The sequence below is a fragment of the Taudactylus pleione genome, unplaced genomic scaffold (genome assembly GCF_031769625.1).
Source record: "Taudactylus pleione unplaced genomic scaffold, aTauple2 ptg000066l, whole genome shotgun sequence".
Lineage (NCBI taxonomy): Eukaryota > Metazoa > Chordata > Amphibia > Anura > Myobatrachidae > Taudactylus > Taudactylus pleione.
The window spans coordinates 27102498-27128801 of NW_028284468.1; the positions used below are offsets into that span (position 1 = coordinate 27102498).

Consider the following 26304-nt stretch of genomic DNA (forward strand, 5'->3'; position numbering starts at 1 on the left):
TGTTTTAGTGCAATTGGACAATTCCGGGGTGGCAACAGTATGAGCGCACATACCTGCCCTATCTTGTGGGAGTGCATGTAATGCTCCATGTGATTCTGAGTCATGCATATGAAAAAGGAAAGCCCGTTTCTGAAGTACTGATACTAATGAGGGCGATATAGGGGCTGGCGTAAAGTCCATGCGTGACAATGCATTCCACTTGCAGACGCATTAACCCTAATTCTTGCCTTAGCATAAAATAGTAAATCAGGCTTCCACAGCTGCCCACAACTGCAGCCACTTTGCATGTAGAATCAGCCCCTAAATGTGGGATATAATGCATATAAATGTTTTGCGGGAAAATAAATTTACTTGACTTTTAATTAAATGATTTTAGTGGGCCGTTCCCTGTTCCTGCAAATGAGAGAGGTGGTGGAGATCTGGTATTAGCCTAAAGCTTGATTTGGTAGTTACTCAAATCAATTTATAGGCCAATCACAGGTGCACGGAAAGGAGGGGTTAATCTAGACATGAAAAAAACTAATTCCCCCAGCACTCTGAATAGGCCAGCAAAAGTGATTTACATCATACATGATAATAGAAATGCAGCCACTGCAAGGCGTCTTTGCACCTTGACCCCTACGCTACTTGATAATGGCACCTTACTTTGGCTCTTATGTGTATGTATTTTTAAATTGAGAGCTAACTCACCTGGAGGTACACAAAGATACTCCAATTTGGCACTACAAGGATCAGCATACACTCCAGCTACTGATCACATATATGCCTCTCAGTACAGTGATACTCAGAATGACAGTTTCTCATATCAACTTATAGGCCATCACAGGTACAGTACATGTAAGGGAGGGATTAATCTAGACCAGAAATCTGGCCACACATCCAGCTTTTCATCCAACTAACCAACTAGATGACCATGAAGTGTTCTCTCTACACCTAACCAGCTAGTTAATCAGACCAACCACCTTCTCTCTAACTGAACAATACCGTGTCCACCTACTTCTGTTGTTTAAAAAAAATATATTAAAAAGTAAAATGATTTTTACATATGTCATTAGACCCTCTTTTGCATCCATTGTCACCCCCCCCCTCTTTTCAAACATACCTCTAAAGCCCACCAGCTTTTCAAACATACCTATACAGAAACTTGTCACACTTGTCCACCCTTGCACAGAAACTTGTCACACATGTCCCTCCTTGACTAGCAGCTTGTCACACAAACCCACCCCCTGTTTAGCACTGTGCGGGAAGTCTTTTTCTCAGCCTCATAGTTTCAGAGCACACAGTTCATATGTCCAGGCTGAAGGCTTCATGAGTATTTACTGTGCTCTGCTGCACTAGTCAACAGAAGTAGAAGTGGACAGTGTCCATCTCTTAAAATTCAACTTAAAGTTCAGTTGGGGAGAAAGTCCCCCCTACAGTGAATGATTATCATTCAGTTCGGTAGATTAAATCAAGCATGTTTGATTGGTATGTAGTTCGCATCCCAGCGCTCAGGATTCCGGCGGTCAGAATACCGGCTCGGGAAACCGACAGTCATCAGAATACTGACTCCGGAATTCGAATGGTAAGTACAGATGTATCCTTACGAAAATGCATCTGAATCGCAATGCTTTGCGACTAGGACACAGCAGCATACTTTGCTGATTAATTTGATATGCTTCCTAGTTGAATCGCATTGGGACTTAGATGCATTTTAGCAAGAAATGATGCCCAACGCTAGCAGAGTTGAATGGGACCTGGTGTCTCACTTACACAAGGGAAGGTGCACTGTGTGGCGTATTGAGGCTAGATGTAGGAGGACACATCTGTATCAGGGTTAGGCACTGGGGAGAGAGTTAGGGTTAGGCTACGGGAGTGGAGGGTTAAGGTTAGGCTGCTGGAAGAGGCGGTTAGGGTAACGCTGTGAGAGGGTTGGCTTAGGGTTGGGTTACGGTTAGGCTGCGGGAGGGGTGAGATAGGGTTAGGCTGCAGGAGGCGTGGGTTAGGGGGAAGTTTAGGGTACAGGTTAGAATACTCAACAACATACGACGGAATTTTGACCATCGGGATTACGGAGCCATCATTGTCTCTGTCTGGATTCTGACCGCTGGGATTTTGTACCAACCTGTTTGATTTATTCAACTTCTCTGATTACTGTTTTTAGATGTTTTTCGGCATTTGAGAGCAATCGCCAGAAGTTTACTTCCATATATAACCCAATTGTTTAACCAGCCGAGTAGGTTGCTGGTTGGAACAATAACCGGGTTGTGTGGCCAGCTTCAAGTTTCAGTCGGATGCCTTTTGCAGCAATGAGTAGTTTATACTAGAAGACACATTTATTGGTGCAAGTCTAAAGATATAATAAAGACATTAGAAACTAGAAATGGGACACATGAAATGAGGATGTATTTTTAACTCCACATAAATGTTCTATTGAAATGTGAGATTTGCAAATGATATCCCCTTAATTTGCATTTTATCTGCATAGCTATTGTTACCTTTTCTGATGTCTTCTGGTGAAAAAATGTAAAATGGCTATAAATAGCATGCTTTTCACCTGGACACTTGAGTTGACCTGTATTAATCGAGTTTGAAAAACTCACATCCCCCTCCTTTCCTTGTTCACTAATATAGACCTTCAACCAAGACCGCTGTTTTTTTTTTATATTGCTGAAACAATGTAATGGTGCATACAAAAGGTCAGATTTTCCTTCAGATTTGAACAATAACGATTAGAAAAATCGTTCAATCGTTCATATCTGAAAGAAAATCTGACATGTGTCCCTGCAACGATGAATGATGCGCTTTCCCATTTGTCAGATGACGATATCTGACTTCTTATGTGTTTGCAGTCAGATTTGGATTCCATTCATTTTAATACAACATCTGATGTGCAGAGCCGGCCCTAGACAATTTGGTGCCCTAGGCAAAATTTTGACTGGTGCCCCCACCAGCAAATATATTATGTGTGTGTATGTATATATATATATATATATATATATATATATATATGAGGCGGCACTCCAGAGGTCTTATGTAAAAAGGTTATAAAGCTGCTAGGTCAAGGCAGTATCATTAGAAATGTCAAATTTATTAATCTTTTTCTTTCATGAGTGCCGGATCCTTGCAGCGATAGATCGATGGATATGATATGAGATGATAGATATCCCTGATGACAGGCTGTGGCCCGAAACATCGGATTAAAACTTACTGAATTTATATTAAGACGCTGAGTGCCACAATTTCCTTACTGCACTTACATAGACCCCCGCAGAAATAAAAAAATACATTTGCACAGATAGGAATTTATTTATTTTTTAAATGGCCCCCATAGTACTTAAAAAATAAAACACATAGGCTTCACATGAAAAAGACGAAAACACATACTGGCAGGTTACATATAGACACACAGAAGGGTTACATATAGAGACATACACACACATACAGGCTGGGTTACATGTAGAGACACACAGAAGATGGAGGCTCTGGTCGAGTAAACTGTGGAGGTATACATGGTGGATGAGTGTATATGTGGATGGTGAGTAGAGGTCGTATGCAAGAAGCTTTTTGGACATATAGCCCTGCCTAGACCATCTATTACATCAAGCTGAACACCATTTCTCTCACATGCCCACCCCTTCAATTGCATGGTAGACCTTCCCACCAGATTTTCCCGCAAAATTCTGTCTGACCCACATGGCCCCAGGTTCCCCATAACATGTCCCCTCTGCAGCCAGGTATTTCCCACCTGTATGCCCTATATACCCCCAGCATCTGCCACCCTTCAGCAGTGTGTTTGCATCATGCCCCCAAGTGCCCAAAATGCTCCCATAATTTGCCCCCTTGCAGACTGTTAACCACATGCCCCCCTGCTCCCTAAATGTCTGTGACATGCCCCACTTTCTGCCACAAAATAACCACAGAATCTGCTCCCCACATGCCCCCTGTGCCACATATGCCAACAGCATCTTTGACATGTTCATTCCACAGCACGTTTTTCCCCAAATGCCCCGTGCCCCAAACTCACCCAGCATCTGTCTCCCCAGCAGCATCTTCCCCACATTCCCCCCGTGCCCAAAATACCCCCACCTGTCCCCCAACTGCATGCTCCACATATGCCCCAGCATCATTTTCCCTACCTCCTATGCCCAAAATGTCTATAACATGTCCCCTACACATCAGTGTGTTTCCCACATGTCCCACAAATGCCCCCAGCATTTGTGACAATCCCCCCACAGCAGCATTGTTCCCCAAATATCTATAGTCTCCCCGACATGACCCTTTGTGTGCCCTATATGCTACAAGCATTTGGCCCCATCTGCTTGTTCCCAACATGTTCCCCTGTGCCATGCCACCTCCACAGGAGTGGGCTCTCCACATGTCCCACATCCCTGTCAGCTTCTTACCTTCTTCTCTTGTGATGAACTTGACAGCTGCCCACAAAAACTATGCTGCTGCAGGACCCTGGGATATATGCCTGGTTACACATTGGCATTGCATTTTTTTAAGAACGCAGGTGCACACCACACATACTTCTAAATGCTAGAAATTGGTATGAGATTCACATGCAATCGATAATAATGTGTGTTGATGCTTTCAAAAAGCAAGTGGCACAGAACTTTATTTGTCCATTCAATTCTAGCTGATGTCCAGGATGTACACTACTCTACACCACTTAGGGGTTTATTTACTGTACTATGCATTGAGTTCTAAAACCCGGCACTTCAGATCATGTTTATGGAAAACACAGCTAGTAAAAGCATTGGCCTTTTACATTTCGAGCAAAGACCAGATCAGAAGTGCCGGGTATTAGAACATGATGCTTAGTAAAAAAAAACCCTTAGAATGAATTAGCCAATTAAATTAATTAACATTAACAATAAATAAAATACAGCTGTGTGATTCTCCCCGCCCCCCCCCCCCCCCCTTACAAACTCCTCAATCAGCCCTAGATCTTGACAGCCTGCACTCTAAACCGGCCCCATTTCCAAGGAGCTGTTCTATTTTATCAATAAAATAATACACTTCTAAATAGAGCATAAGAATGATTGTTAAATAAACGTTAATGGAGAGGAAATCCTTTAAGCCCCTGTGCATCAATTTCTAGTTCTAAAAACAAAACAAAAAACTTTTGTGTTTAAAGGCAATCTTATAATCAAATGTGAATTATTTGTGTACTGCATGGGAAAAAATAATGGAGATTTTAGTAATCCGAGGTAATCCTAGTGTAGATAAAAAGCTCTGGGGTTTAGACGATCTTTTGTAAACTGAGGTCATTAACGCAAATTGGCCAAACAGCACATTTATACCAGTGATCACTTTCTTTTCCTTACGTATGTGTTTCTACATTCTCTAACAGTTTATAGCTGTAGTTTTTATGGTAAATATATAAACTTTTTTTTTTTCTTTTTCCTATATCTTAATCATCATAGGAAACATCACTGGAATGTTTAACTTTGGTCACTAGCAATGGTGAACTTTAGAGCAAATACCTGTTAGTTGTTACCCTCTGCCACACCTCTTACAGTGCATTAGTGTTTCCTTCTCTTGTTTTATCAGCAGTGGTCACATGTACTGTCGCACTAAACAGCCAGAGGTCTTTCATTTTATTTTCTTTGTGTACTCACCTGCACAGATCACAGGAGTGAGTGACTCCCAAATTGTTTGGCATCAATTTTTAATCAACTTTCTAATGGTTGAGTGTTATAAATACTGTGGCACACAGTATTTCTAACAGGTGGACGCAGTGTCTGTCCAGTGCAAGCGGGCAATGTTTTCAGCTTGCATATGCATCCTTATGGTTACCACTGAAAACCGCAGAACAAATTTGGATGCAGGGCAATTTCAATGGGCGTTTCTAGGTAGTAACAGGGTATTGACTAGCCAGAGGCGGGCATGTCACGGTCAGAGACTGCTGCTTTTTCCACAGTTGCACTGATGCTGGCAGCCGTGTTCAGGCGAACTTTCTGGTGCAATGTCTGATGGTGCAACTGATGTGTGGCCTATGGTGCGACTCAGATTAGCGCCATAGCCGGTTGGCATTTCTGCACAAATCCCATTGGCTGCAGCATTAGCATAAAGGCTCAGTTGTTCTATGGATAAAGATGCAGTCGCAGCAGCATTAGCGTCCACCTCTGAATCAGGCCGAGTATGTGTTTCACTGTTCTGTTATCATGATAAAACTGGGCTGTGCTCCACCAAAACATCAGTTTACTAAAAACAAAATTTTTTGCACATTCAAATTTGCAGGGCAGGTCTCCTATATTCAGTATACAAATATGCAACCAGAGACAGTTGACAAGCGTTCCCACTAGACTGGTTCTGTCCTCCACCTGCGGGCAGCAGTGTCCCTCGGGTGGGAAAACTAGTAGGGCAGCGGTCACCGCCGGTGAATGGACGCCGGGCACATGCTCCCAGCATCCATTCACAGTGACTGCGACGCTTGGGGGCTGCCCGGCATGTCCGTAAGTACCAGGCACGCCCCCAAGAAAGACGAAAAGGTGACGCGTCATAAAGACATGCCCCCTTTTCATTGGTCCTGCTTCCTTTTCGACACATGCGCGACTAAGGCGCGTGCAGATATGCCCTAGCTCTAGGTCCGGCTCCCTGCCTGTTGCCGGACCTAGAGTGGACACTAGTTGACCAGTAAGTTGAAATTTTTCCATGTGTCCTTTAGTATATGAAACAAGCGGCTTTAGGATGGTTTATGTATACACATAACCATTGCTAGAAGTCAGAATAGAAAGTATATGCCTGTTCCGCTGACTATATAAAATATCCACTATAAGGGGTAAATTTACTAAAGTGAGAGTTTTTACAAGTGGAGATGTTGCCCGTAGCAACCAATCCGATTCTATTTAACTAGCACCTTCTAGAAGATAATAGCTAGAATCTGGTTGCTATGGGCAACATCTCCACTTCTAAAAACTCTCACGTTAGTAAATTTACCTCTAATAATTAATATCTCAGCCATATCTTGTGACAAGCTAGTCACAAGATTTGGCTAGTTAGCACTGGTGGGGTGGTTGAGGTTGCACTCCCAGGCCACAGTGCCCTGGGCGAAAACCCTGCCAGCCTGCCCCTTGAGCTGCTCCTGGCTACTCCACTAATGCTGCCATCTTGCTTTTTTCTCAGATATCCAGAAAGACTTATACAAACTGAGGACACACAGTGTTTCAATAGCTACTTTTTCATGCCATTTTGCACTTACTGTAGTAAATGATCTTAATCTTCAATTTGTTTTACTATCTTTGCAAAAAGTTAACTATATAGTTCATATGATCATCGGAAATTATGTACAGTAAAAAGCAAAAGAAAACATAGGGGCCATAAATTGCATTAATGACATCTTATGTAGATTTGGACCACAGGCATTCAGCATGGCTAAAATGCATTTTTGCTACACACATGAGCCATTTTCACACATAATGAAAGACAAACCTTTCAAAATGTTATTTATTTTGTAATACGTATTCACTTTGTATTTTGGGGGGACATGCAAATGTATGAATGGATCACCAATGATCTATTAAAGCAGAGATGCAGGGAAAGCTGGATGTTTCCTTCCCCCACCTGACACGGCTGCCCCAAGTTTGCCTCATATTCATGTTGTCAGGTTTTCATTTCATCCCAACTTGGGAAATATGAAATTTCAACAATGATTTTATTAAATGTTCGTTATACCAGCACTCATTCAATTTGTGTGAGAGCCTCAGGAGATTCCTTTAGAGGATTATAGTCCATCATATATTTTATTAAAGCTTGTGGTTTAGTACTTGTTCTTCAGATTTACATATTTTTGTCACACCGTTTATATATTGTGTTCATATTTCATCTGCAGTTTTTCAAACACAGTTTAAGATCCTTTGGGAAAACAACATATTGGAGGCTGCAGATAGCGAGCAAGAAAGGGATAGAGCCTATGAAGAAACAGAAGAATTGTGTTGTGGAGATGAGTCATTTCTTACTAAACAAGCAATAGAAGTGCTACTTGATGATGATGGAGATCTTGAGGTACAGAGAAGACCGCAGTCTCTTTCTGGCAGGGACAAATCACAGACTTGTTCTCGCAATGTCGTATGTCCAACTATACTTACAATAGGAAGTCAAGAACAAAGTGAGGAGGAGCAGCCTGTGTACAGCACTTGTGATGTGGTTAGAATAGGTAAGTGACATATTGCAAGCAGCAGAATGGACATTTAGTAGTTTGCTAGGCCTACAAATTCTTCATTTGTTTGATTCCCAAGCCTCTCTTACCTACCAACGTATTTATTTTTGTAGTTTGATACATAATTCTGTGTTACTATAGTACTACGTACATTGACTCTGGAAATAGACTGTTTTCTCGATGTATAATATATATTATAACAGCCACTGTCTGTTTGGACAATCTTTTTTTGTGTTGAATGTTGTATCTTCTCGATTTTAAAGATTGCTATTTGTCTCTTCATAAATCATAATTTTGTATGATCCTTTAAAGTTTTCGAAATTAAGATTTTATTGTAAAATTACATATTATCTGTATATACAGAGCAGTCACCATTAGTCAAATTCTCTTAAGATCATTTTCAAAGTGCAAATTATCTGTTGAGCAGTGTAATGAACAGAGTGGTCCGCGCTCTAGGTCTTAGAGGGTATGTCTATAAGGTGTGTGAGGAAGGGAGATTAGGGAGCAAGATGGGGGGAAAGCAAGAAAGGTGGGGCTATGGTGGTGCTGCACGTGGAACAGGAGTACCAGATCCTGTTAATTACAAGTTGGACGAGGAGGGTTTACACGTGCGCTCCTGTATGTGGATACATGCTGCGAGGGGAGGAAAAAAAGGGGGGGGGGGGTTTGTGGGAGAAATGTATGTATATATGATGGTGGGGTGAGAGGAACGGGGTGGGGAGGGAAAGGGGGGGGGGAGGTGACAGGGGAGGGTAGGTGGGAAAGCGGAATATGGGTGGTTATGTAATAACAATAGATGGCGTGTATTAGTGTTTGTCTACTGTGTGGGTGTTGTTGGTGTGTAATGAAAAGCCAGACACTTGAGATCGAATCCAACCTGTTTATTGGTGAGTCACAGTGCTCCCCAGGCGGTATCGTGAATGAGATTGGGGTTGAGTGGCGGGTTTAGTGATTTCCTGGTCAGGGAGTTGGCGAGCCCTTTTAGGGGGCTCCTTTCCGTGCGGCCCTTACTTCTGCACGTCCCCTCTGCTGGACCTATGGTCACAGTCTTAGAGGACCAGGATAGTGATGATGTCTATGATAAAGTCCCGTGAAGTGGCAGTGGCGGCATCCCGCACTGATGTTGTAGTTACCTACCGGTAGGTTGCAGTCTCTAGTCCTTGTACAGATGTCGTGTACTCCGGTATCGGTCCGGTGGTCACTGGCACCCTGCGAGCCCGCAGGGTGTGCCGGACGGGCGCTCGTCACTGCTTTGTGATAGGGGATGATGCGGCGGTCCGCGTTCGTAATTCTGTGCCACCTTGCCGTGGAGTTGATGATGGGGTACAAGGTGGGGTAGTGCAGTAGTCCTGTGCAGGGGTGTGTTGCCTCCAACGCGTTTCGGCCTTAAGCCTTCTTCAAGGAGTTACTGATAGTATGAATGTGAGCATGCTATATAGGTGGAAGGTGGGTGTGTGGGCGTGGCCTGTGGGTTGTGTAGCCTATCGTGACAGCAGTGTTAGCAGGTGTGGGCTGTATTGGGTGGGGTGGGGCAGTGTGAGTGATTGACATTGATACAGACTAATCATTGGTGGTAATGGTATATTGTGCAAGCGGGGGGTGTGTGTGTCAGCGCGCGCGTAGTACACCACGCGTAATGGCCGGGCTGCCCGGCGGTGACCGTTGCCGTGGGAGCGTCGGGTATCCCTCTGACGTCACCTCCCACGTGCGCGTCGCTAACATGTGGTCCGTGTTGGCCGGGGGGTGTGGCAAGTCATGTGACGCATAGACGCAGGCATCCTCCTGCGTCGAGCGTCACATGGTGTACATGGGCCTATCAGGGAGGGGGTTTGCGGTGGCAGCGTCCTGGTCTCCATGGTGACGCTAGCTTGCCGGGACCCGACTACAGAGGTGCTGTATGCGGCAGGCGTCTTGCGTATAGCGCCTATAATGGGGGTTTATATTGTATGGAGAGGGGATTGAATAAAGTATAAAGTATACAATACATATTTAAGTGGTATTATGTGTCTGTAATTTCATATATAGGTGTATGGGTGCGCGTGATGGGAACCGTTGGATGGGTGGCCCGATGCTGCCAAAATGCGGTGTGTGCATGTTGAGATTCTGGTTATGTCCCCTGTGTACAGGTTACCCCTTATGTTAGTGTAATATGGGCAGGTGCTTGTGTCGTGGAGTCTGTTATTCTGGGTGCGTCAGAGTTACAGTTAAGTGGTAGGGACATGGTTATGGACAGAGTTATGGGCAGAGTTACAGTCAAGCGGTAGGGACATGGTGGTTACGGAGGGGGGGGGTTTGGAAAAAGGAGGGGTAAGGAAATGGGGGGGGGTTTGGGGGGGTTTGATTGAGGGTTGATATCTAGTTACGTATTCTGGTGAATGTGGGCTGGGTGGCTTGGTGCCATCATACTGTGGTGGGTGCGTGGGGGCGCTAAATCTTAAGAGTTGTGTATTCTGTGACCTGATCAGGTATGCATTGTTGGTCTGATAATCTGGGTGTGTCAACACTGATGTCCAGTGTCGGTGATGTGGAGACGGTGGTTGTGAGGGACGTGTCATAACGTCTAACTGAGTGTTGACAAATGTCTTGTATTGGTTGATGTGGGAATTGTCTCATGATGCATATGTTATCATCATGTGCATGTCCGTGTCCTATGTGAAGGTGATGTATAACTTGCTAATTGATATGTGTGTGGGGTGGTACCATAGTTGTGTTGTATGTACACGCTCTTGGTGTGACGGAGTGTTGGTTGTAACATGTGAGTTACTCTTGTAGTGTCATTATGGGAGTGCATTGTTTAGGCATTGTGTGCGATGTGGTTCATAATGGTTAACCTTATATGTAGTAAAATGGTCGGGTACTCTCGGGTGATTGTTGGGTTGTGGGTGTGTTGCATGGTCCGTACCTCCCTAGTGGGTTGAGCCTAACGGGTTATTACTGATATTATAGACTATGTGTTTTGCATTTGGCAAGGATCACTCAACACTCTCACAGACTTCTTAGCTCACATCAATGACAATGACAGACATCTGAACTTCACAACACAATACAGTAAAACAGACGTCAACTTTCTGGACCTACACATCTTCATCGACGAACACAAAATACATACCAAGACATTTCACAAACCAGTAGACGTCAACAGTTTCATCCTATCAGATAGTGGACATCACCCAAACTGGCTCCAAAACATACCTAACAGCCAATTCAAACGCATCAGACGAAACTGTACCAAACTAAAAGACTACCACGAACAAGGGATACGAATGAAGGAGCAATTCATAGCCAAAAAGTACGACAACAAAACACTCCAAGATACTCTGGACAAAATAGGCAACGTGGGACGCTCACCCCTATTACAATACAAACCTGACAAACAACAACACACCAATGATATACCCTTCATAACGCAGTACAACACCAGTGCTACCAAGATAAAACAGGTAATCAAGAAACACTGGAATTTACTACTTAAGGACGACACACTGGCAACGATACTTCCCACACACTCAAAGGTAATATACCGCAAAGCACCAAACATCAAAGACAAATTAGTTCACAACCACATACCCCCGACTTCGCTGACACAAATTACCATAGATCAAGAACCCTTGAAGAAGGGCTTCTACCATTGCGGAACATGCACTAACTGCCGAACACTAGGACATAGGAGCACCAAACCAACAACCTCATTCTCTTCATCACAAACAGGAAAAACTTACAATATCCAAGAACACATAACATGCAACACCAATCATGTGATATACATGCTACAATGTCCCTGCAATCGTCAATATATAGGACGCACTATCAGACCCCTCAAAACTAGAATCGCAGAGCACATTAGAGGCATAGTAAACAAGACAGATACCCACAACGTCCCCCTACACTTCCAAGAAAGACACGCCAGTAACACAAAAGGTATGACCTTTATAGGCATCAAGGCTCTGAGCAAGAACTGGAGAGGAGGGGACATACTAAAAAGAATAAATAAAGAAGAACTCAAGTGGATCTTCACCATGCAAACATTCGCACCAAAAGGCCTAAACATTGACAATGAAATAAAATCAGTAATAACCCGTTAGGCTCAACCCACTAGGGAGGTACGGACCATGCAACACACCCACAACCCAACAATCACCCGAGAGTACCCGACCATTTTACTACATATAAGGTTAACCATTATGAACCACATCGCACACAATGCCTAAACAATGCACTCCCATAATGACACTACAAGAGTAACTCACATGTTACAACCAACACTCCGTCACACCAAGAGCGTGTACATACAACACAACTATGGTACCACCCCACACACACATCAATTAGCAAGTTATACATCACCTTCACATAGGACACGGACATGCACATGATGATAACATATGCATCATGAGACAATTCCCACATCAACCAATACAAGACATTTGTCAACACTCAGTTAGACGTTATGACACGTCCCTCACAACCACCGTCTCCACATCACCGACACTGGACATCAGTGTTGACACACCCAGATTATCAGACCAACAATGCATACCTGATCAGGTCACAGAATACACAACTCTTAAGATTTAGCGCCCCCACGCACCCACCACAGTATGATGGCACCAAGCCACCCAGCCCACATTCACCAGAATACGTAACTAGATATCAACCCTCAATCAAACCCCCCCCCCCCTTTCCTTACCCCTCCTTTTTCCAAATCCCCCCCCCTCCGTAACCACCATGTCCCTACCGCTTGACTGTAACTCTGTCCATAACCATGTCCCTACCACTTAACTGTAACTCTGACGCACCCAGAATAACAGACTCCACGACACAAGCACCTGCCCATATTACACTAACATAAGGGGTAACCTGTACACAGGGGACATAACCAGAATCTCAACATGCACACACCGCATTTTGGCAGCATTGGGCCACCCATCCAACGGTTCCCATCACGCGCACCCATATACCTATATATGAAATTACAGACACACAATACCACTTAAATATGTATTGTATACTTTATACTTTATTCAATCCCCTCTCCATACAATATAAACCCCCATTATAGGCGCTATACGCAAGACGCCTGCCGCATACAGCACCTCTGTAGTCTGGTCCCGGCAAGCTAGCGTCACCATGGAGACCAGGACGCTGCCACCGCGAACCCCCTCCCTGATAGGCCCATGTACACCATGTGACGCTCGACGCAGGAGGATGCCTGCGTCTATGCGTCACATGACTTGCCACACCCCTGGCCAACACGGACCACATGTTAGCGACGTGCACGTGGGAGGTGACGTCAGAGGGATACCCGACGCTCCCACGGCAACGCTCACCGCCGGGCAGCCCGGCCATTACGCGTGGTGTACTACACGCGCGCTGACACACACACCCCCCGCTTGCACAATATACCATTACCACCAATGATTAGTCTGTATCAATGTCAATCACTCACACTGCCCCACCCCACCCAATACAGCCCACACCTGCTAACACTGCTGTCACGATAGGCTACACAACCCACAGGCCACGCCCACACACCCACCTTCCACCTATATAGCATGCTCACATTCATACTATCAGTAACTCCTTGAAGAAGGCTTAAGGCCGAAACGCGTTGGAGGCAACACACCCCTGCACAGGACTACTGCACTACCCCACCTTGTACCCCATCATCAACTCCACGGCAAGGTGGCACAGAATTACGAACGCGGACCGCCGCATCATCCCCTATCACAAAGCAGTGACGAGCGCCCGTCCGGCACACCCTGCGGGCTCGCAGGGTGCCAGTGACCACCGGACCGATACCGGAGTACACGACATCTGTACAAGGACTAGAGACTGCAACCTACCGGTAGGTAACTACAACATCAGTGCGGGACGCCGCCACTGCCACTTCACGGGACTTTATCATAGACATCATCACTATCCTGGTCCTCTAAGACTGTGACCATAGGTCCAGCAGAGGGGACGTGCAGAAGTAAGGGCCGCACGAAAAGGAGCCCCCTAAAAGGGCTCACCAACTCCCTGACCAGGAAATCACTAAACCCGCCACTCAACCCCAATCTCATTCACGATACCGCCTGGGGAGCACTGTGACTCACCAATAAACAGGTTGGATTCGATCTCAAGTGTCTGGCTTTTCATTACACACCAACAACACCCACACAGTAGACAAACACTAATACACGCCATCTATTGTTATTACATAACCACCCATATTCCGCTTTCCCACCTCCCCTCCCCTGTCACCTCCCCCCCCCCCTTTCCCCCCCCCCCCACCCCGTTCCTCTCACCCCTCACCCCACCATCATATATACATACATTTCTCCCACAAACCCCCCCCCCCCCATTTTTTTCCTCCCCTTGCAGCATGTATCCACATACGGGAGCGCACGTGTAAACCCCCCTCGTCTGTTGAGCAGTGCAAACACGGTGCCCCTCAATTTGCACATGTACCTCTATTATGGACAGTGAGAAATGCAGATAATTCATAAAAGGGAAATACAAGGTAGAAAAAATAAATGGATACGTAAAAACGTACAGTCTAGTACAGTGATTCCCAACCTCGGTCCTCAAGGCACACTAACAGTCCTGGTTTTGATGATATCTAAGCTTGATCACAGATGGTTAAATCAAAATAACTGAGGTACTACTTAAGTCACCTGTGCTCCAGTATGTCTATCCTCAAAACCTGGACTGTTAGTGTGCCTTGAGGACCGTGGTTGGGAACCCCTGGTCTAGTAGGAAAAGAATTGAGCTTTGGCAAGAGGAGTGACCTTGGTACAGAATGAAGCTTGGGACAGTAGTGAGCATGTACCATTGTAATAACAATTGCTGTTTTCTGTTCCTGGAGAAGACCACCTGTTTGCCATTTTCTCAGTAACACCAGCAGGGGGTAGATTGTAAATAGGCCCCACCGTCAGTTTTCCCAGTGGGACGACAGGTAAATGGGGCTGTTTGATGTAATATACTGTTTTTGTTTTTTCATTGTGTTTTTTTTTTAATCCAGCCACCTTATTAAAGGTGCCACAGATCAGCTTTTTAGCTGATCAACTGCACTCGACCGACCGAACGCTTGTTCTTTCACCCATCTGTGGCCTCCTTTGATGACTATGGGGCGCTGTTGTGCTTCTCACACTGAGGCTGAGTATTATGTGTTTTGTATTAACCTGGCGCCCATCCAAATGAGGAAGCTCTAACTGGCTCTGCGCCGTGTGTTTTTTTGCAGCGGTATGCGATTGTCGGCAGGGTAACTCAAAGTAAGGACAGTGAGATATGGAAGGAGGACATTTGCTTTTTGGAGCACTCAGTACACATTTCATAAGATATAACAGATATTAAAGAAATTGCTTCCAATGTTGATTTAAATTTCATGTTATTTACATATATTCTGAAACCCTGCAAATGAATTATATGACAGATACATTATACAAATACAATATAGTTTATCTTTCTTTAGATTATGCAAATACAGTACAATCATTTTGCTATGGGTATTACGTTTGTACGTGTCTTTTATGAGTCACAAGAATATAGAAAAGTCTTGCTAGACTTCCCAGCTGGAATACAAACATTGTTTTCACTTGTGTCACTAGGCCTGTGTTACAAACACCCTGATCCTTCTTTACTACATAAACCTTTCAGTTTAGGAAATGTTCTGCAGCATTACTGAAAACTATCTCATACATGAATTTTTCTCACGGTCTTATATTGCTGGGCCCCATACATTGCTACCACCAAAAGCCAAACTGTATTTACAGTGAAAAGTTCAATTTTGAGAAATCTGTGTACAAATACCATAATTTTTTTTGTTCTAGTCGGCAAATCGTTAAGTGATTTTGGTATGAGGTTATCATGTTTTGAGAAATCTGGGAACATTTTGGCTATAGATTTTTGAAGTCACAGCCATTATTGAGGAGCGCAAAGTAAAACAAGCACTTTTTGATATAAAAATAGAAATTTTAAATAAAAGCTGCAGCAGACACACATTGTAAAATAAACCCCAAATGCTGGCTGTACTATATATTGCAGAGATCCTCCAGTTCACGAAATACCTTCTCCCTTTATTTTGCCAAGTAGCTTTATAATATGTTCACAATGCAGGATTTTCATAGGTGCCAACTCCTCTTAGGGGTATATAGTGTGTCCCCCATGGCAGAGGAGGGGGGAGGAAGAGGAACCCTGTGTAAACTTTAGCCTACGCATAGGCTGGATATGTGCAGTGAACTGTTCTCTGTGTTACATGGCTGTCTCTGGGATGCTCTTGGTAAAGTGTAGCAGTAACTAGCATGTTCTCTGTATTGTATGGCAGTTAATAGAATGTTCTTTGCATTGTATGGAAGCTCTAACTTTTGGGTACAATTGTTCAGAAGCAATGAAGGGTGGTATTGTCAGGGCTGGAGCGAGATGAGCCCTCTCTTATGTACCTCTACAGATACGTCCTCATACATCTATGCTTTTTGCACCATATGGTGTGAGATGCCAGGTGCAACCTAAGGCGATTCCTATGCTACATACTTTTTTCTACTTCAGGGTCCATAGGGTATCCACAGGATACCTTGGGGTATAGGTGTGACGTCAGTCGCAGGGCACCAAAGAGTTAAGCTTTCAGCCTCCCAGGATGCACTAGGTCCCCCTCCTATACCCCGCCCCCGGGCCAAGGCACCTCAGTTTAGTTTGGTGCCCGGCCGGAGTCGGGTGCACCTGTTGGAGTGGGGGCTAGAAGAGCCCCTGAAGCTTTTTCTTCATGCAGCTGTGGCTGCACATCTGGATGAACAGCATGGACAGTCAGTCCTGACGTCCATGCTGTCTTCCCTACACCCCGCCGGTACCAGAACGCCGGTACTGATCCGGGGATGCTGGTGGGCGTCTGGGGTCACAGCTAGCGGTGACCCCAGATGTTCCGGACCATGGCCGGATTCAAGGGGGACAGAGGTAAGCAGCGGGGTTCCGCGGTGGGTCCCCGCTGATCACATGGTCCTAAGTCCCCAGGCAGGGGGCTCCCTGGGGACTGGCTGCAGCGTGGAGCCAGGCGACCAACCTGCGCTTCCACTACCCCCTGGGACAGCGGACCGCAGCAGAGCGGTAGCGCTGCGGCGTCCCAGGGGTTAAATGCATGCCAGGGGAGCGCGCCTTCCCTGTCTCACAGCCGGCGCCTCCCCCGCTGCACACAGCCCTCTCTGCACTGTGCTGACTGGTCTTGTGTCAGCGCTCCTCCCCCAGGCCAGCTTCTCTCTGCTCCTCGGCGGCCATCTTCTCTGCAACGCATGGTGAACGCTGCTGGAAGTCTGGAAGGAAGCATCGTGGTCTGGGTCCCCCCGCATACCTCTCCTCCGCTGTGGCTCAGGTCTGTGTATGCAGCGCTGTGTCCTACCAGGCCCTGTGTCTGTGTAGTTGAGTGATCAGCGCTGTTAGTGCAGGAATTGTTATTTCTCTGCATTGTATGTGACTGTGCTAGCGCTGCCTGTAACTTTTCTTCTCTAAACTGTCAGCTTTATTACTGTCCCTGTTCTTTCTGCTAAAGCCCTTGCGGTGCGGTGCTGCAGGGTGGTCTCTCGCCTATTTAATACTTAATTGGTGAGAGAGGTCACATACGTGGTGCCATCATGTCTGAAAGTGATTTTCCCCTCCGGCTACAGTGTACCACGTGCAAAGTACCGTTAGCGGAGGGGGAGGGTAGCGCGGAGGGCCTTTGCCGGCAGTGTTTGTCCATGGCGCGGCCTATTACGGTTACAGCACCGGTACAGGAGCCGCCCTGGGCTTGTTTCGCTCAGGCGTTAACAGCTTTAGTGGGCCAGTTAGCTCCGCAGCCCGCGTTTACTCCGATGGGTTTGTCCCAGCAGTCTGTGGTGTCGTCACCCATGCAGGGGTTCCCACGACAATTGGTGGTACCCCACAGTCTCCTTATTTCCCCGCTCCCGGGTTCTCAGGAGCCAGCGTGGGTTAACTCCCTGACGAGTTCTGTACAGCACTTGTCGGATGTGTTGCAAGGGGAGTCTGTGATGCGGCCTCATAAAAGGCCGGTGGCGTCTCTGTCCGCTCCTTATGAGGATGACGAAGGGACGTCTGATGATGGGGAGATTCTGGATCCTTACGATCAGGAACCTTTCCATACTAAGGACGCTGATGCTAAGTCCAAAGTATATATTCCTGGACTTATTCGGGCGGTCCGCACAGCCTTGGTGATTGAGGACGAAGTTCCCCCAGCGGCTAAATCTAAGTATGCCTTTTTCAAAGATGTGAAGGGCGATGCCACAGTCTTTCCTCTTTCGGGTCAGTTGGTGGACCATTTAGAGGAGGCGTGGAAACAACCTGGCAAAAGATACCAGCCGCAGAGACGCCTGGCGGTGGCTTATCCGTTCGCGGATAATTATTTTGCTAAGTGTGAATCCCCTCCACAGGTGGATTCTCACGTGACCCGTCTTGTCCGTAGTGCCACATTGCCGATGCCATCCATGTCCTCCCTTAAGGATGCTACGGACCGCAAGGTAGAAATCTGCCTGAAGTCTGCTTATTCCCTTGCAGGGGGGGCAGCACGGCCGGCTATGGCCATTTGCTGGGTTGCCAGAGCGATGGAGCGCTGGGCGGATTCATTAGAGGCTTCTTTTGAATCCGACTGTCCGGCCGAACAGGCGGAGTTGATTGGCAATCTCCGTGATTCGGCCACCTACATCAACGAGGCGGCTCTAGACATTAGTACTCTGGTGTCTAGAATTTCTTCAGCAGCGGTAGCTGCTCGTCGCACCTTGTGGCTGCGATCCTGGAAGGCGGACGCAGATCCAAGAAAGGTCTGGAAGCGTTGCCGTTTACCGGAGAAGTTCTCTTCGGTCCGGATCTGGATAAGATTGTGGCCACGCTGGCGGCAGCCAAATCTGCTTGTCACCCGTCGGCCGCTGCTCCTTCTGGTTCTGGACCATCGTCCTTTCGGTCATCTAGGGCCCAGGGCAGGCCCAAACCACAGTCGTTTCCTCGACAGGCTGGCCCTAAGAAATCGGTCAAGCCCCGGAAACAGGCATGGAGTACCAGACGTCCGGCCCCCAAGCCAGATGACAAGCCTGCGGCCTGACGGTCCGGGTCTCCCCTTGGGGGATCCCAGGGTGGGAGGCCGCCTGCTGCAGTTCTCCCGGTGTTGGTCGTTCACTACGACAGACACTTGGGTTCTGGAGGTGGTCTCTCACGGGTACGCCCTCTCCTTCCGGCACAGACCCCCGGCTCGATTCTTCACCACGGGTCTACCATCAGACCGGAACAAGGCTACGGAGCTGCGGAAGGTATTGCACACTATGCTCCAGGCTGGAGTTATAGTGCCTGTTCCATTCTCCCAGAGGGGCCAGGGTTTCTATTCAAATCTTTTTTTGGTACAGAAACCCAATGGGTCATATCGTCCGATTCTCAACCTCAAAGCACTCAACAAGTCTTTGCGGGTCCCGAAGTTTCGGATGGAGACCCTACGGTCCATCATTCTGGCGCTGGAACCTGGGGACTACATGGTGTCATTGAACTTACAGGACGCTATGGCGGTCATGGCGGCTTCTCTGCGGCTGCAAGGAGTCCGCATGTTGCCGTACTTGGACGACCTGTTATTGGTGGCAGGATCTCCAGAGCTCCTGTTACACCACTTGGACCTGACCATTGCACTGCTGCAATGGCACGGCTGGCTAATCAACTGGCAGAAGTCCACTCTAATCCCGTCTCGGAGGATTCTGCATCTTGGAGCCTTATTGGACTCGGGACAGCAAAGGATCTTCGTGACGGAGGACAAGATCTCTGCTTTACAGTCAAGGGTGCGCAGTTGTCTGCACAGCCGCCGGGTGTCCTTACACTCGGCGATGAGGTTACTGGGCTCCATGGTGTCGGTGTTCGACATGGTGGAATACGCCCAGTTTCACTCCAGACCTCTGCAGCACCTGATCCTGTCCAAGTGGAACGGGCTGCCTCAGTCTCTGAAGTTCCAGACGATTGTGCTCACCCCGGAGGTTCGCCTGTCCCTTGCGTGGTGGTTAAAGACGACCCACCTCAACAAGGGACGTCCGTTCTGGGTTCCAAATTGGGTCCTGTTGACAACGGACGCCAGTCTTCGGGGCTGGGGAGCAGTTTCGGGTCCACACTTGTTCCAGGGCAGGTGGACACCGACAGAAGCGGAGCTTCCAATAAATATCTTGGAACTCCGTGCGGTCTTCAATGCTCTCCTGCAGGCACAGCGGTTTCTCCAGGGTCACCCGGTGCAGGTCCAGTCGGACAATGCTACCACCGTGGCCTACATAAACAGGCAAGGAGGAACTCGCAGTCGGGCGGCTCTCGTAGAGGTCTCTCGGATCCTGGTTTGGGCGGAGCGCAATCTTCCGGCCATATCAGCGGTCTTCATCCCGGGAGTGCTAAATTGGGAGGCAGACTTTCTAAGTCGCCAGGACGTTCATCCAGGGGAATGGTCCCTGCACCCGGACGTTTTTCAACTACTGGTGGACAGGTGGGGTCTTCCAGAAATCGACCTCATGGCGTCCCGGCACAACAACAAGTTGCCGGTGTACGGGTCTCGCACAAGAGACGAAGGGGCGTCTCTGGTGGATGCTCTGTCCGTCCGGTGGACGTTCAGGTTCGCATACCTGTTCCCTCCGGTCTCCCTTCTTCCACGGGTAATCCGGAAATTCAAACAGGAAGGAGGGACGCTCCTGTTGATAGCTCCCGCGTGGCCCAGACGGCACTGGTTCTCAGACCTTCAGGGTCTGTCCGTGGACAGTCCTCTGCGGTTGCCGCTACGACCGGACCTTCTGTCTCAGGGTCCTTGTCTTCACCCGGACCTGACTCGGCTGTCTTTGGCGGCGTGGCTGTTGAGACGGCCATGCTGAGGTCCTGGGGGTTTTCCAGCTCTGTGGTGCGTACCATGTTACGAGCTCGGAAACCGTCTTCCGCGAGGATATACCATCGCGTGTGGCATATGTTCTTCCAGTGGTGTCGACCGAGAGGTTATGCACCGCGGGAGTTTCGTCTGTCTCGGATTCTCGCCTTCCTGCAAGCGGGACTAGATCATGGGCTTCGCCTTGCTTCTTTGAAGGTACAGGTTTCGGCCCTATCTGTCTGGTTTCACCGTAGGATTGCTACAATCCCGGATGTGCGCACCTTTATGCAAGGTGTTCTCCGTATTCAGCCGCCCTTTGTTCCACCTGTGGCGCCTTGGGATTTGGCTGTGGTCCTGAGGGCTCTCCAAGGACCGCCGTTTGAACCACTGGGCTCAGTGGATATTAAATGGCTAACAGCTAAGACTTTTCCTTCTGGCCGTTGCTTCAGCCAGACGTGTTTCTGAGTTAGGGGCTCTTTCTTGTAGACCCCCTTTCTTGGTTTTTCATGGGAACAGGGCAGTGCTCCGCACTCGGCCCAAGTTTCTTCCCAAAGTTGTTTCCCAGTTTCATGTTAACGAGGAAATAGTTGTTCCGGCCTTTAACTCACCGGGTCTTTCCGTGGGTGAGGCCTCTTTGGATGTTGTGCGGGCCTTAAGGACTTATGTTGACCGCACTTCTTTGTTTAGGAAGTCGGACGCTTTGTTGTCCTCTATGGCTTCTGTAAAAAGGGTTGGCCTGCTTCAAAGCAAACTTTGGCAGCCTGGATCCGTATGGCTATTTCTGAAGCTTATCTTCATGAAGGCCTACCGGTCCCTCCTTCTCTGAAGGCTCATTCCACTAGGTCTGTGGGTCCTTCGTGGGCAGCTCGACGTGGTGCCTCGGCAGTTCAGATCTGCAAGGCTGCTACGTGGTCTTCTGTCCATACCTTCGTGAGGTATTACTGGTTTGACACCTTCGCCTCTCAGGATGCTTCCTTCGGGCGGCGGATTCTCCTTTCTGCACAGGAGCGTCCCCACCCTTAAAGGGTACTGCTTTGGGACATCCCCAAGGTATCCTGTGGATACCCTATGGACCCTGAAGTAGAAAATATGAGATATGGTAAGAACTTACCCTTGTTATCTCTATTTCTACGAAGTCCATAGGGTTCCACAGGACTCCCGCCCTGTCGCACCTGTGCTGCAGATGGGCTTTGCTCTGGTCACCGGTTTTCCGTCTCCCTCTGGTGAGAATGTGATTCTTGTATGTGTCCAGATCTTTGTTCTCTCTCTTCCTTCTCCTCCTCCGGCCTATGGCTTGGTAACTAACTGAGGTGCCTTGGCCCGGGGGCGGGGTATAGGAGGGGGACCTAGTGCATCCTGGGAGGCTGAAAGCTTAACTCTTTGGTGCCCTGCGACTGACGTCACACCTATACCCCAAGGTATCCTGTGGAACCCTATGGACTTCGTAGAAATAGAGATAACAAGGGTAAGTTCTTACCATATCTCATATTTTCTCAATTTTGCTGGTTTTTCCTAAATTTTGCTACTTTTTCCTAAAGTTTGCATCTTAGTAGGTATATAGTGTAATAGGTAATTAGAGTTTGTATTTGCAGCAAAGGAAATGGTATAAAGTCACAGAGAAAACATAATGCATGGCGCCAGTTTCTTGTAGCGGACAGTATATTTTCCCTTTTACACAGACTGCATACTTTTTCCTCAATTGTATGTCTTACTTTGCTTATAGTGTACTAGGTATTTAGGATTAGTATTTTTGTAGCAAAGCATTCAGTATAAAGTCGCAGATAAAGCATAATGCATGGTGCAAGTTACTCGTATTGGACTTATCTTTTCCTTTTTATACAGACTGTATACTTTTTTATCACTTTTGCTACTTTTTCCTCAATTTTATGTTTTATGTTGCTTATAGTGTACTATGTATTAAGGAGTAGTACTTCTGGGAGTGCGGGGAGGAGAATGAAGGGAGGGGGTAAAAATATAAAAATACTTCCTTTTATATCAAGTTTATCTCTAATAGGAATATGGGAGATTTATTCTTCCTCCATAGGGGACACAGGCTTTATGCTGGGTATAGATTGGTGGGTTGGAGTCTGGGCACCACATAGTTAATAATTGTAATCCATCAGCCCAGGCTCCCTCCTCCCCTATTCCCTGTCCCCAGCCACAGGCACTTCAGTTTTATGTTGGTGCCTGCAGCACTGTCAGTGAGGGAGCTGTGCAAACAGCTTCAGACTTCACCACCCCAGCGCCGGCAAATGCAGTGCTAGTGACTGGGTCAGCGTCTTTGGCCAGAGCTCCACGGAGGGAGCCGCAGCAGGGGGACAGGTAGGGTGGCTTCCTGCTTGCTGGGAGTCGCCTTGTCGCGACTTCTCACCGCCGGGAGGGAGACACCGGCGGTGCTGGCTGTGAAGATCTAGGTCCTCTCCACATCTCCACTTGACAGCGGGGCGTTGCGGTGTAGGTGGCTATTTGCTTTGGGGTCCATGCCAGAAGGGGGAGGTAGGCTCTCCCCAATAGCTCCTCCCCCGCTCATGGGCGCTATCCCTCAAGAGGCATTCCGTCCCAGGGCCACTCCTCCTCTCTACACTCCTTTAGAGACGATGGACAGCCATTTTCACAGTGCCTGCTAGTGCAGCTTGTCTCCGGAGAGTGCAGGCTCCCAGTCTCCCTGTATTCCTCCCCCTTGGCGGTCAGGTTATACTATACAGCTCCTTCCTACCCTCTTGGGACTGGTTTGTTGAGCACTTATTGCCTTTTGTCTATTGCATTGAGTGTTCTGTGTGTGTGACTATTTTGTGCACTTTGCATAGTGTCGGGTCTCTGCATAACTCTTATTGGCACTTCACAGTTCCTTGCTCTGGTGTGTGGGGACTTCCTGGGAATTCTATACTATGTCTTCCAAGAGAAAAGCTCCCAGGGAGGGAGGCTTCTGAGCTTCATAATTATAGGACATGTACTGCTATGTTTTCTTCACAGGTTTCGGACTACAATGGTCTCTGTGTTTGCTGTTTTACAACTTCACAGCAGGAGGTTCCTTCTGCTTCACCTGCCAGTCAGGAACCTGCTCGGGCTTCCTCGCTATCCTAGGTAGTGTTGCAGTTAGTGGATAGGCTCACATCCCCTGGGTACGCTCCTTCTGCTGGTATCCCTTTAGGTACGGCACATATTTGCTACCTTGCTCTATAGAGCCTCCTTGGATGCAGTCCTTTACGCAGTCAGTGCAGGGTTTAGCGCAAGTGTCAGATTCTTTCAAACAGATGCTGGACACTTCTAAGCGTAAAGGTGCGTACACACTAGACTATTCGCTCCATGAGCGATATAGTCTAGTGTGTCACCAGCAGGGGTGTGCTCAATGTTGTTGAGCATACACACTGAATGATATCATGAACAATATCATCCAGTACTGGGAACCCCCCCTCATCCCCGATCATGCAACAACCTGACAGTAGCGTCAGGTTGGCCTGCATGTTCGGGCGTCGAAAGACAATGATCGTCATTATTCATCATTTTAGCGCGCACACTGGCCGATATAGTGAACGACTGAACGATAATGATATTGTTGTGGTTCAGTCATTTAAAATATCGGCAAGTGTGTACTCACCTTAAGCCCTCTAGAAGGGACAGCTCTACACCCTTGTCTGATATTCAATCAGACTCCGAACTTTCCTCTCTCAGAAAGTGCATAATTCCCTCTTGTGGTGGCTCCAGGACGCTCCTTCTGGATATAGAACTGGGTTCTCCTTACCACCATGATGGCAGAGAAAGAGAGCAGGGGCAAGACTTTATTTATAAAAGGTTTTGCTCACTACATCATATTTAATTTGACTGAATTGTTTGGGTGCAGGGCGAAAACAAGGCTCTATGTCTCTCTTTGCCGATCTCGTCCCCTAAACCCATGACATCATGACGTCAAGCCTAGAGGGCTTGCCAGTTCTTGGACGTAATGCACTGCAGCTCCACAGGCTGAAGGATATCTGCTTAGAGCATTTCAGGCATCCTGGAAGCCACATGCAGATGCCGTGGGGCAGGGCCGAAGCAGCCCTCCGGGTCCTGTGCAACGACCCTGCTTGTACACACCTAGTTATGGCACTGTTTGGGTGTATGATTTCTATGGATCATGGGCTGACTTACATTGTCCTAATGTTCCTTGGATCTGTGTAATAGAGAAAAACAAATTGGTTTAATTTTGGCAAACATTTCTAGGGTTGCACTAATTTGGCTTAAATTACCTATGATAAGTTTTTTACCATATTTGTGTTTTGAGAAGCGTAAAAAATAAAATATTTATTCCAATATTCTACAAAGAATGCTCTATCTGGCCCAATATAATATGTAAAATGAGTGTGGACTGACTCACAAACACAAAAGAAAATGATTGCCTGCAAAAATTCCATATTTCCAAATCACAAACATTGGTTGATCATAAAGAGGCAAAAACACAGGTCTTAAAGAAGCCAACGTAGAGATGAATGCAAGTCAGTTTTGCCGACAGGTCCTTCATATTTCTTACTGTGCATGCTTTGTCATTGAGTGTATGCATCTATGAGCAATTCAGAGTCATACTGAGTCGAGTGCACTTGCAGGGGCATAACTGGTTGTCAATGGGGCATTTACACATACAGTGCATCCATAAAGTATTCACAGTGCTTCACTTTTTCCACATTTTGTTATGTTACAGCCTTATTCCAAAATGGAATAAATTCATTTGTGTCCTCAAAATTCTACACACAATACCCCATAATGACAACGTGTAAAAAGTTGTTTTTTTGTTTTGTTTTTTAGATTTTTGCAAATTTAATAAAAAAAAAAAAAAAAAATTTAAACTAAATCACATATACATAAATATTCACAGCCTTTACTATGAAGCTAAAAATTTAGCTCAGGTACATCCTGTTTCCACTGATCATCCTTGAGATGTTCCTACAGCTTAATTGGAGTCCACCTGTGGTAAATTCAGTTGATTGGACATGATTTTGAAAGGCATACACCTGTCTATATAAGGTCCCACACTTGACAGTGCATGTCAGAGCACAAACCAAGCATGAAGTCCAAGGATTTGTCTGTAGACATCCAAGACAGGATTGTCTTGAGGCACAAATCTGGGGAAGGGTACAGAAAAATATCTACTGCTTTGAAGGTCCCAATGAGCACAGTGGCCTCCATCATCTGTAAATGGAAGAAGTTCGGAACCACTGTACTCTTCCTAGAGTTGGCCGGCCGTCTAAACTGAGCGATCTGGGGAGAAGGACCCTAGTCAGGGAGGTGACCAAGAACCCGATGGTCACTCTGTCAGAGCTACAGCATTGCTCTGTGGAGAGAGGAGAACCTTCTA

At 46.9% G+C, this 26304-nt stretch overlaps 1 protein-coding gene across 3 annotated transcripts in view; it reads left to right on the plus strand.

Moving 5' to 3' along the window:
• Nucleotides 1–26304, plus strand: part of METTL22 (methyltransferase 22, Kin17 lysine) — a 179877-nt gene that overhangs the window by 12136 nt on the left and 141437 nt on the right. For all 3 annotated transcript variants that reach the window (XM_088466909.1, XM_088466908.1, XM_088466907.1), the window contains exon 3: nt 7820–8143. In XM_088466909.1, the coding sequence (XP_088323035.1) occupies nt 7820–8143 (324 nt within the window). The remainder of the gene's footprint in view (nt 1–7819; nt 8144–26304) is intronic.